Below are 13056 nucleotides of genomic sequence, written 5' to 3'. Positions count from 1 at the left end.
ACACGGGTTCATGCCCTGGTCCGGGAGGATCCCACATGCCGTGGAGCGGCTAGGCCCGTGAGCCATGACCTCTGAGCCTGCGCGTCCGGAGCCTGTGCTCCGCAACGCGAGAGGCCACAACAATGAGAGGCCCGCGTACCAAAAAAAAAAAAAAAAAATCTCATATTGAGCTAAAATGGATATCCCTGTCATTCCTCCTTCTATTTACTAAGGAAGCCACGAAGACCAAATCTGACAGTTCTTTCACAACTGCTGAATGCCAGGACTATTTTTCAGAAACCAACCTTGAAGAAGCCAGTGGGAAAGAGGTGGGGAGGAAAGATAAAGTGGAGGATAATTTGAATCTGCTTTTACTCCTGATCCAAGCCAAGCTCTGACTTAGTTCCCTAGCAGTTTAGAAGCAGTATTCCCCTCCCATCAAGAACACAGAACTCTGAACCCAGAGATTCTAGTCTCTGCTTTACAACCAAGTGGTCATGGGGCCTTGAGCAAGTAATTTAAACCCTCTGCATCTTAATTTCCTTTATTAGTATCCAATACATATATATTTATAGAAGGGATGGATTAATTAATGAGGAGTTGGAGTCCTTTATTACCTCTGTGCTTTGATTTACTCATCTGTACAATTAATAAAATACTTACCCAAATGACCTTGTAATGAATGTTAGAAGGAAAGGGATAGTGGACAATGCATGTGAAAGTACTTTGAAGGATACAGAGTACTCTATCCGCTTAAGCATGAAAGACAGCATACTATAGTGGTTAAGAACAACACAGCCTCTGCAGTCAGACAGACCAGACATGAATTTAAAACCCAGCTTTGGTGCTCACTAGGTAAGGAACTTTTGGAAAGTTACTTTACCTCTCTGAACCCCTTTGTAATGGAGATAGGTGCAGCCTCCATTTCAAAGAATGAGAATTAAATGAAATAAGGTACGAAAGGCCTTAGCTCAGCGCCAGACACATAGTATGTGCTCATTAACACTAGAAGAAAAAAACAATACTGCAAAGATATTAAGTAAACAGTAGAAGAACATGATTTACTTTGCATTTTAATTGGATTATTCAAGCTGCTGGATGGAGAACAGTTTGAAAGGGACAAGACTGGAGGCAGAGGAACTAGTTAAGATATTTATATTAGCAGCTGGGTCTGGGTCAGTGACCTCTCTTATGCTCCAGTCTCAAATATTCACTTGCTATCTGACATTTGCTCTTCCCCCCATCTTCACTGCCTCAATGAATGGCCCCATTAACCCCCAGTTGCCTAAGCCAGAAGCCTGGTATTCTACCTCGAGTCTTCTTTACCCTCATATAGTCATCCAGTAAATGTCTATTCCTCTCTTTTAATATGTCTAAAATCTGAACCCTTTTTTCCCTCCACACCACCATCACTAAAGCTCAGGCCCTTATGTCTTGCCTTGATTAGTTCAACAGTCTTCTAACTGTAGTCTCAGGTGCCTACCAATCTGTTGTCTGCTTTATGAACACAAATCTGATCATTCCTACACCACACTTGAAAACCTTTCACTCCTGCCTGCAAGATAAAGTCCAAATTCCTTAACATAGCTTTCAGGCCCTGCTTGCTTTGTCCCCAGCATCTCTCTCCAATTTTAGCTGTCATCAGTGCAAGCATGTACTGTGAACCAGGTATGTCCATCATAGGTCCCACTCCTCCCTGCCTTTGTATGACCTATATCCTCTGCCTGGGGTGCCCTTCTCTCCTATTGGTCTAACTCCAGCTCCTATTTCATGATTCAACTCAGGTATCACTATGTTTACCCTAGCATGTTGTAGGGTATAGGTTGGCTTATTCAACCCCTATTCCAACCTCCCTTCTCCCTTGTCTTTCTCTAATTAGAAGACTCTTGTAGCCAAGGGTGGCCAGCCAAGGGTGGCCATGTCACAATCTATCCAATAGATGTGAAATGAAGATCCTGAAGAGGGTTCCCTTTATCTCTTTGTTTTCCCACGTCTTCCTTTCTAGAACAGATTGCTGTTGGGAGACATAGTAACCATCTTGAGAGTATGGGGATGAAAGCTACCTAGCAAAGCTGGTAGAGAAGAAAGACAAAAAGACCCTGTATCCTTGATGGCATTGTTTAGGGTGCCACATCAGTCTTGAACTCCCTTATATTTCATGCTAGATGACCAAATTCCTTAATTATTCAAGTTGCTACTAGTTAAGTTTTCTGTTACTTTTAGTCAAGTATATTCCTTATTAATACACGAGTATTGACTGGTTAATTTTCTATTTCATATATGAGATAATGAGCTACTTCAGGAATGGGGGTGTCTTTTGTCTCTATATTCCTAATACATAATAGGCACTCATTAAATATTTATGTTGAAAGAATAAACTCAGATATGTGGCACAAATATAACTTCTTCAGGCCTAATAACTTTTGGAAGCCATTTGAAAACAATATATTGTTCTTACATGTTAGAGTAATAATTTAACTATGTAAGTAGCAAATATGGGACCAAATTAAATATGGATAGCAGCAAAGATTTCTGTAATTCTGGAAAGTTCTTATTCCTGTGAAACCACCTCTGTGGCTCAAAGATGCATAACACAGTACTATCCACTGTGACCCACTGAAGACTTATTTTAAGTAATTATAAATAATGATAAATTTATGACAACCACATAAACTTCCAATATTATAAAGAGTAATACTAGTAATAGAGGCTCATCATTAATGGGCATGGGATAAAAGGAAATGGGATTAAATATAAATACACGACGTTGACATTTTTGAAAACCTTTAACACTCATTTGTTTTATTAGCTCATCAGTTTCAAAAGTTTGAACTGCTTGCATGCCTGATGGATTAGCAATGACAAAACTATACCAATAGGCCAAATAATGGTAGAAGTAGCCATGTAATCATGGTAGTTAGAGACATGAAGTTTGTTTTAATTACCTATTGCTGTGGCTTAAATGTTCCTGGCTTAAAATAACAACCATGTTATTATCTCTGATTATTATGTAAGATGATGGGCTCAGCTGCGTGGTTTTTCTGCTCCATGTGATGTCAGAGCTACAGTCATCCAGGTATTTGACTAGACTGGAATATCCAAGATAGTTCACTCACATGGCTGGCAGCTGGTTTTGTCTGTTGTCTGGGAGCTCAGTTGGAGCTGTCAAATACAGTGTCTTAGTTCTCCATCATGTGGCTTGGGTTACTTATAGCATGTTAGCTAGAGTCCAAGAATCAGAAAGCCACAACTACTAGTCCCTTTAAGGTCTGCACTCAGAAGTCTGAGGACGTCAGTTCTGCTACATTCTACTGATCAAAGCCAGTCATAAGGCCAGCTCAGAATAACCTCTGCCTCTTCATGGGAGCTGTAGCATGCATGTACAGAGAGGGAAGGAACTGTTGGCCACCTCGGGAGACAAGTGACCACACTTTTACCACTACTTCCTTCAAGAGCTTGGTGCTCAAGGCTAAATGTAGCAATTATCAGCTCTGGCTTTACATAGGAAAGTGATATTCAGAGTCTTAGTTGATCTATCATTCAGAGAAGCAGCTTAGTAGAGTAGCTAAGACCATGAACTTTGATGTATGACTGTCTCAGTTAAAATCCTGGCTCATTATTACTTACCAGCTGTGAGAGTTTGAACATGTTACTTGACTTCTCTGTACCTTTTCCCCCCCTCCATAGAATGTAGATGATGATGGAACCAACTCACAGAGTTTTTATAGGGAGTAAATAAGTCAGCACATGTAAAACTCTTATAATGGTGCCTGGCACATAATAAACACCATATAAGTATTTGCTATTATTAGTGTTATTCAAGGTATAAGTTATTCAAGCTTGATGAAGAGAAAAAAAAAGGGAAAATACCAGCACACATAAAAAGAATATAATCAGAACTCTTTTTCCATACCTCTGCTTAGCTTCATTTACAGATAGATGCTCCACTAGCAGCAAGACGCCCTCTGTAACTTGTCACCTGGAGCACTAGAGGGCACCTTGCTCAAAACTCTGATTACTATCCTAGAGTGCTTTCTGATTGGCCTGGCCTGGGTCATATGCCCAACACTTGGGTTTGTGGGGAGGTGGGAGTGGAGAACAGAATCAACCCATTTATCATACAGACTAACTGGATTGCACTGAATGGGAGAGAGAATGTTATCCAAAAGAAGAAAGCTGGACACACAGAAATAGAAGGTCCTACAACAAATAAGAAGGGGAATCAACAAAAATATACATGCACCCATATGTTCATAACAGCACTTTTCATAATAGCCAAGACATGGATACAACCTAAATATCCATCGACAGAAGAATGGATAAAAAAGATGTAGTACCTATATACAATGGAATATTAGCCATAAAAAGAATGAAATAACACCATTTGCAGCAACATGGATGGACACAGAGAGTATCATACTAAGTGAAGTAAATCAGAAAGAGAAAGACACAGATACTATATGATAGCACTTATATGCAGAATCTAAAATATGACACAAATGAACTTATCTACAAAACAGAAACAGACTCACAGACATAGAGAACAGATTTGTGGTTTGCCAAGGAGGAGGGATGGATTGGGAGTTTGGGATTAGCAGATGCAAACTATTATATATAGAATGGATTAAAAAGCAAGGTCCTACTGTATAGCACAGGGAACTATATTCAATATTCTGTGATAAACCATAATGGAAAAGAATATGTAAAAGAATATACATATGTATATATATATATCTGAATCACTTTGCTGTACAACAGAAATTAACACATTGTAAATCAACTATACTTCAATAAAACAAATTTTTTTGTAAAAGGGTATCAAGAATTGAATTCAAGGGACTTTCCTGGTGGTGCAGTGGTTAAGAATCCCCCTGCCAATGCAGGGGACACGGGTTCGATCCCTGGTCCGGGAAGATCCCACATGCCACGTAGCAACTAAGCCCATGTGCCACAACTACTAAGCCTGCACTCTAGCGCTCACACGCCACAACTACTGAGCCCGCGCACCTAGAGCCCATGCTCCACACCAAGGGAAGCTACCACAATAGAAGCCCCCGCACCACAGCGAAGAGTAGCCCCCACTTGCCACATCTAGAGAAAGTCCGTGCACAGCAATGAAGACCCAACACAGCCAAAAATTAAAAAAAAAAAAAAAGAATTGAATTCAGGTCTGTCTCATTCTCATTCCATAGTCTTTTCACCACACCATTCTCCTCTCTACATTTTCTTTGTTGTTATCCTCATCACCATCACCATAGGGCAATTTTTAAACTCTTTTTCTTCTGGACAAATGTCCAACAACTGGGTGGTATTTTACCAAGAGACAAGCCACAACACAAGCAAGCGCCTGAGTAGAAAAGAAAGTAAATGCCTTGCACTTTGAGAAAAAACAAAAAAAAACTTCCTGCTATTCATATTCAGTCCCTTTCCTCTGAAGACGGCCAAAGGTTTTACAAATGTTAAATGCCCCAGGGAGAGGAGTAAATTAAGAGAGTTTAAACTGTGGCCTAAGCTTGCTACTGCTGCTGTGAGGCAATCACTCCACACACATATGGATAAGTGCTGTCTGCCAACAATGAAAACTTAACAGTCTGAACTACTTTTGGCCTCATTTAACTTGTCCATTTATGTAACTACAGATGCCTTTCTCCTTTAGAACCATAAAATTTTAGAGCAGGAAAGGACTTTACAGATTAATTGGTTCAATCCTCTCATTTTCCAGATGGAAACAACTGGAGCCCAGAGAGGGTTATTAGCCAGCATAAAGTCACATAGCAGGTTTAGTATAGGTCCCAAAGTAGAATCCAGGTCTCCTATTTTCCTACACCCTTTCTTAAAAACCACACTATGTCCAAAAAGCTACCCAGTGATCTAAAACACTACTAATTTCTTTCTTATCCCATCATGTGGATCACATAAATGTTTGGAAGATTCTGGAAACAAGACACACTTATCATAAAATTTCAACAATAAACACTAATCACTACCACCAGAAGGTGGTAGTGAAATGAAATTTCACTAGTGAATGAAATTTGGCAAAAATGACAGGTCACATTAGTTAGAGCTGACCTTGTGAGAGATCTACCTTGCTTCTTCTCTATCCTCTAGTAGGTGGTCAGTACTTCTGGGCTAACCTCAAACTGACCCAGGAGCCCATGGACCTGCATCTCACCCAGCAAATATTCTATGCCAGAATTGGCTTTTTCCTGTAAAAAAAAAAAAAGAACTTCTCCTGTGAACCATTATCCCAGAACCACATACAGTTATATATGTATATTTAAATAAGGGCTTCTGAGAGATAAGATCTTAAAATTATATTTATACTATATCTCTTTCAAAATTGGATTTGCTTTATATAGTTTTTGTTGTTGTTTTGTTCTATCATTTTGCTTTCTGGTTTTTTGTTTGTTAAATGGTCACAGACACAGTCGAGATATTATATGTGGAAAACCTTACTTCTTAGAATAAATCAGCTACAACTGTCTGGTTCTACAGACGAATCATATGATTTTGTATTAGATAATCAGACATCGAGGAGGCTTCTGATAATTAGTGAGTGAGTTTTCCATGCCTCATAAAGAGTACTTCCAAATTAAGTGAACGTTCCTTGAGGATTCTTGAGAACAAGGTAGGAGGGCAAAGAAAGACTCTTAAATTAACTTACATCTTCGTGTTCCCATCCACTTTTCCTATGTGCCTTAAAGGCAATGTGCCTCACTACTTTTCTACAACTTTAATGTCTCTATCCCTGTAGTAAAAGTAATGTATGTTAGAGATCCCTAAACATGCAACTCTATCCATTTGAGACCATGAGAGCACTATTAATGTCTAAGAGGTCTTTGAGCCTCCTTGGCTTTCACCCCTTCCATCACTGGCCAACGCCAATTTCTTTGTAATTCACTGATGCAATCGACTATCAAGAGAAGCAATAACTCTAGTTCTGGATGAGCTCAATCTAGCCTCAAAGCATATTGATCTCATTTTTAAAGTGTAAGTCATCAATATCACTTTTGGTCTCGACCTGACTGTTCCATATATTGGAATTGTTTAAAATTTATCTCCATCTGTGACATATGTGGAAGGAATTATCTACCAAGCCCTTTTCTCTAGTTTAGGTGAGGAGTGATAAGTCCAGTGGTGTCAAATATTCTAGTTGTTCTGATTTTCAATATGTTCCACTGAGATGTTTGCTGCCAATTTAAGGAAGAATGGTGTTGCGTCTCCTTCACATTGGTTCAAAATAAAATAGGTGGGCTATTGCTTGAGTTGTGAGAAAAGAAACAGACTGTCAAATGCCATCACTACATAATGGATGTTATCTAAAATTAAGATAAATGCATCTGACTAATGTCTCCTTAATAACAAAGCTATACCTGTATTCTGATTTTTTCCACTGAGGTAACCTGAAGTTTAAATTTACATTATGATTACAGCTTTTCTTTTATAAGTTGAAGCACATTATTTTGGTCCATTGAGCAAACTCATTTTTATTCATTGCCTTTTAAAGTTGACATTTAACTCCTACAGCTGTACAGTTGGCAAGAAGCAAAAGAATATTTAATATTCAAGACAGCAGATTCTAAAACACCACAGTAGGCTTCCCTGGTGGCTCAGTGGTTAAGAATCCACCTGCCAATGCAGGCGACACGGGTTTGAGCCCTGGTCTGGGAAAATCCCACATACCACAGAGCAACTAAGCCCATGCACCACAAATACTAAGCCCGTGCGCCTAGAGCCTGTGCTCTGCAACAGAGAGAAGCCACTGCAATGAGAAGCCTGCACACCGCAATGAAGAATAGCCCCCGCTCACTGCAACTAGAGAAAGCCCGTGCGCAGCAACAGACCCAATGCAGCCAAAGATAAATAAATAAAATAAATTTATTTTTTTAAAAAATAAAACACCACAGCATTCTATGGTATGGAACATCCTATAATCAGTGTACATTAACTGAAAGAAAGAATTACATATGGAATTAGTGGAGGATGGTTGATGGTGCTCATGTATTTATTTCCTTGCTAATACTTGTGAATCAAGTAAAACAAACAAGTAATTCTAGCAATTCAAACTAATAAAGGCTGATTTTATAAAAGACCATGTTGTTTAATGTATTTACCAGAATAGAATTGAGAACAACTTTGGCTCTTCAGGCCTTAAAGTCCTAAATCAAGTAAAATAGAAATTAGTCATATCCCTTTTCCATTATAATTTGCTGTTCAACATCAGAAATAACTAATTGGTTCATTCAAGAAATTAATTATATCTGCTGCAGTTCAGGCTCTCTGTTAGGACTGGGGGAGAGCTGTGACAGCCTTGCGCTTCAGAGCATTGAATTCGAAAAGAAAGACAAATAAGAATATAAGTAATAGCAACCTAAATAAATAGTGTAAGGATAAAAGAAGTACATGGTGCTATGAACACCCACAAGGGACCTACCAGATAGGCTGGGGGTGGCAGTAGGAAGGGAAAGTCCTCTGGAGGAGGTGACATTTCAGATGAGACTGAATGACTTCAGGGTTAAGATTGAATGTACACATCAAATCTTGCTTCCTCAAAAAACTCCACTAAAATCAAAGATACTCAAAAAAGTAAAAATAAACCCACAAGAACAAGGAGAACAGAAAAGGGACAAGAGAAATAAATCTTGGAAACTCAAGAGATGGACGAGTGGTCTCTGACTTAGCAGAAAGCTGAATAAATCCTAAATCAGCAAAAGAGAATTGGGGGAGAGCTGTTTGAGAAGCACATGAGCTCCAGGCTCCTCCTCCACACCCTACTTCTGGATAACTGCCCCTCCCCTACTCCAGTAGGAAACTAGAAATTTATTCACTAGGAAGGGTAAAAGTGAAAGTTCTTGACCAACAACACAGTTCAGTGACCATACACGATGAAGGATTAATATTGATGTCCTAGCCAATTGCCCTACTCACTTCAAGAACACAGGCACAAGCCCTTCGCCATTCAGATGGGCAATTTGGGGAACTTCCTCTGGGGAATGTGACCAGCCCATGAGGAAAGACTGAAAATACTGATACCAGGGCTTCTACAAAAAAAAATGGCCCACCTAGATTCCTCCAGTGAAGCTCCAAATCAACAAGCTTCACACACAGGTTCTGACCCTCATCTCTTAATCATGCACAGAGAACCAAGAATTAATTACCAAACATCTGAGGAAAACTTCTAGTATGGAAGATACAGACCAAGCAAACAAATAAAAGGCAAACTAATAAAAAGCATCTTGGAGGAAATAGATACGATGCATCAAGGAAAACAAACTATTATTAACATCCCCACACAGATAAGAGAAGATAGTTCAGTCATGAAACAAACAACAAAAAAGAATTCTATAAAAACAGAAGGATTCAGAAAACAAAAAGAGAACTCAATAGTAGGGTTGAAGACACAGAGAGTAAAGTAAAGACAATAAAGATAAATATAAAATAAAGAGAAGATGAGAAAATTAGAGAACCAGGCCAGGCAAACCAACATCCACATAAAGGATTTCCAAAAAGTGAGAAAAGAGAAAATGGAGGGTATAAATCATCAATGAAATAAATCAAGAATATTTTCCTGAACTGATAGATATGTGTTTCTAGACAAAAAGCGTTTGCCAAGTGTCTAGCCCAGCTGATCTACATAGCATTTACCATGTTTGCACAAATTACTATTTTAACTGTTTTACATGTATTAACTTGCTTAATTGTCACAACAACCCTATAACATGGTGGCTTTATAATTATCATCCCCATTTTACAGGTGAAGAAAAATGAGGTACAAAATGGTTAGGCAATTAGCCCAAGTTCACACAGCTAGTAAGTGGCAGGGCCAGGATTTAAAAGCAGGTAATGGAGCCCTGAAGCCCACTACACAATACTACCATGCAGGAGGGAGTATCATTGTGAAATTTTAGAATACACTATAGACAGTTCTATTTGATTTTTTAAAAGCAGGAGTATATACTATTTTGATAATGCATGCAGATCCCAGCCCTTGACTAAGAACCTGAGGGAAATCCCACGCAGACTACTGTTCCTACCTCCAAACACAACTTCCTTCTGTCCAATACCATATCCTACAAATTCCAGTTACATCAGAAGCTCTAAATTCCTATTCCCGCCTCCCAGCTCAACAATAACACCACTCTACTCTTGGGTTCACCCCGCTGCGCTGCAGCCAGGAAAAGTGACTTCAGTGCATAAGTGATGCTCACATCTCATCTTCAGGAGCACAGAACCATGCTGGTTGCTATCCAAGCCTTGACAACAGTTGCCTAATATGTTTGGCTCAGTCCTGTAGTTATTTGTGGCAGGATAGTAAGTCTGAAACCAGTCCTCATATGCCTGAAGATATCTTTATTTGACTCTCACATTTAAATAATTCTGGGTTCAAAATTCTTTTCCTTCAATATTTTAATATTATGCTCTTGCATCCAGAGTTGCTGTTGGGAAGTTAATGTCAACCTGATTTTTATTATTTTGCCTTATTTTGTAACGGTCTTTATTTCTCTAAGTAATAAAGCTTTAAATTTCGGTTCCGTTGGTTTTAAATTCCTGTTACATTTGTTCCATCAGGTCTACTTCATCTGGTATAGGTTGCCTATATCTTTTCATTCTTCGTGATGCTTTTGTTCTTTACATGTGTCATGATATTTTTTTAAGACTGGGAATTCATCTGTATTATTACTAAGATGATCAGTTGCCTCTGCTTTTTTTTTTTTTAAATGTGTGCCTCTGCTTTTGATGACTACATAAGTGATCCACTGAAAAGGGAGGCTTAGCTGGTGTCTTCAGTGTATGCGTAGGAGATATGAGTTGATTGCCTCTACTGCACTTCTCTGGGCTTAACTGCACTTATTTTCCCTGGCATTTCTTTCTCCTCAAGATATACTACCTAGTTCCTCTATATCTGAGATTGCTTTCCCTAATTGGAGTTGGGGGAGACAACTCAGGGTCCTCCTGGCTATCTGTACTGGCATTATAGATCTCAATGCTGAGGTCAGAGCTGCAGGGAGGTAGGTTGCTGGCATCAAAATTTCTATTATGTAAAGCCCTGGGTGTCTCATTTTCTGTCCTGGGCTGAAAACAGCAGTTAAAATCAATGCAGAAAAATCCAACTTGGAGCATATAATCCAAATTTGCAAACTCAATAGATAAGCCTTGTTCAGCTCCTATCCAAGCCTGGCCCACTGAGATTACAGCTCTCTCCCTGGGTTGGCCCAAGTCTCCACGTAGAGACCTCAACCCTGCCTTCTCTCTTCTCTCTTCATCCCATCCCTCAGCAATCTTCTGCTCTAGCCCATCATTTTCTAAAGATTTTCTCAGAGTTTTGATATAGCTGTCAAAGTCTGCCTCTGGATTCATTCTGTCTACCCATGTCTTTATTGGAATTTCTAGATTTCAGTGCAAGAAAGGGAGCCAGCAGGATGTTTTTAGTTCATCACCTTGATGGAAGCCAGAAGCCCACCTCCTCAACGATCATTCTGGGCATACTCCCTGTGGATCTTCCAGCCTACTTAGAGATGCTACAGCAGGCTGTAGGGGACACAGATCAGGCCAGCCTTGCAGGAGTAATGAAGATTAGAACCCACAGTTTAGAACACCTGGCCAAAATTATAACAGATGACTATGAAATGGGGTGGGGCATTATTATTTAGGGTACTCTCCACCCCCACCCTAGGCAGACTCTGCAGAACAGGTTAGCTCTAATGCCAGACAGCTCTCAAAGGAAGCAAAAACATCTAAATTTCCAGTGATGATATGTACTCATATCTTCATAATACAAAAGCCAACACTTAGAATTTTTTCATGCTTGTAAGTACCTATATTTCATCACTTATCTATTTATCATTACAGAAATTATGAAAGTTTGTCTTCTTTAGAAAGATGAGTGGAAATTTCTTTTCTGTAGTAACAAGTCATGCTGCCCCCAAAAGAAATTTATTTATCAGTAAAAAATAGTAGTTTCTTGCTATACACTCAATTCTCATTATTCACAGTAATATTCTATAAAGGCACTGTGAACACTGAATTAGCAAATCCTGAATCTCTTCCTAGCTTTGTAGGAAATACAGAGCTAGGTTCCTTCAAGCCTCTGGTCACAACATTTTCATCAACCAATCAATACCTTGGTTTTATGTGTGTTTCTGTTTGACACATTTTATTCAATATATAGGTGCCTCATTAATGTTGAATATGGCCAACCACACTATAACTCATGCCTGAAGGAAGCTTATCTAACACACCTATTTTCTTCATAAGGCACATCACAGCCTTCTTGTCCTTAGAAACACTAGATAGCACTTTAGCACTACACTTGGAAGCCATTTCAAACAGCAAAATCACCAACAAAAACCACAAAAAAAATGCAAAAAATCATACATGACCATGAAAAGGACACTCGCATACAGTATGGGAGTTGGACCAAGAAGGCAGAGTCTTGCCTTGTTCCACCTCAGCTGAGAATATGTGCATTGGGTGGCTCAAATTTTTTGCCACTTTATGCATATCCATTAATGACTGCAACAGCACCCTTAGTATTGATTTGGGGGTTACAAATAAATTTTAGCAAGTAAGAGAACTTGTAAACGTAGAATCTACAAATAATGAGTATTGACTACTATATTATTATTATTATTACTTGCATATTGATGGGAAAAAACTTTTGTTAAAGAAGTCTAATGCTGATTTTTTTGTACACACACACACACACATATCACTGTTTTTAATTGTTTTTAAATGATAATCTATTTTTCTTCTGACAGGTTTGTTGGTATTAATAAGTTGGAAAAAAATAAACACCATTTTTTTTAAAAAAGGAAAGAAGTCTGTAAGATGGCACATAAAGGGCACTTTGTTGACCTTGGTTCACCCCTCACTCCTTCACCCCTGCAAACAAACCTCCTGAACCATTAAGAAACATTTTGTGCAATCTGCAGCAGCTTAGGGACTACGAACATTTTGAACATTTCGTACCAATCTGATGGGTGTCTAGGAAAGAGAGCTCCAAAACCTGTGACAGGCAATCCAGTGTCCCTGGAAACAAGATAACATTTTTTAGAAAACATGTCAAGTTGATATTTA

The 13056-nt window shown here is 38.9% G+C and overlaps 1 protein-coding gene across 2 annotated transcripts in view; it reads right to left on the bottom strand.

Moving 5' to 3' along the window:
• CFAP95 (cilia and flagella associated protein 95) overlaps positions 1-13056 on the bottom strand; it is a 133166-nt gene that overhangs the window by 38803 nt on the left and 81307 nt on the right. For both annotated transcript variants that reach the window (XM_067039556.1, XM_059072757.2), the window contains one exon: positions 12949-13008. In XM_067039556.1, the coding sequence (XP_066895657.1) occupies positions 12949-13008 (60 nt within the window). The remainder of the gene's footprint in view (positions 1-12948; positions 13009-13056) is intronic.

The sequence above is a fragment of the Kogia breviceps genome, chromosome 8, assembly GCF_026419965.1.
Source record: "Kogia breviceps isolate mKogBre1 chromosome 8, mKogBre1 haplotype 1, whole genome shotgun sequence".
NCBI lineage: Eukaryota > Metazoa > Chordata > Mammalia > Artiodactyla > Physeteridae > Kogia > Kogia breviceps.
This window is presented reverse-complemented; position numbering and strand designations above follow the sequence as displayed.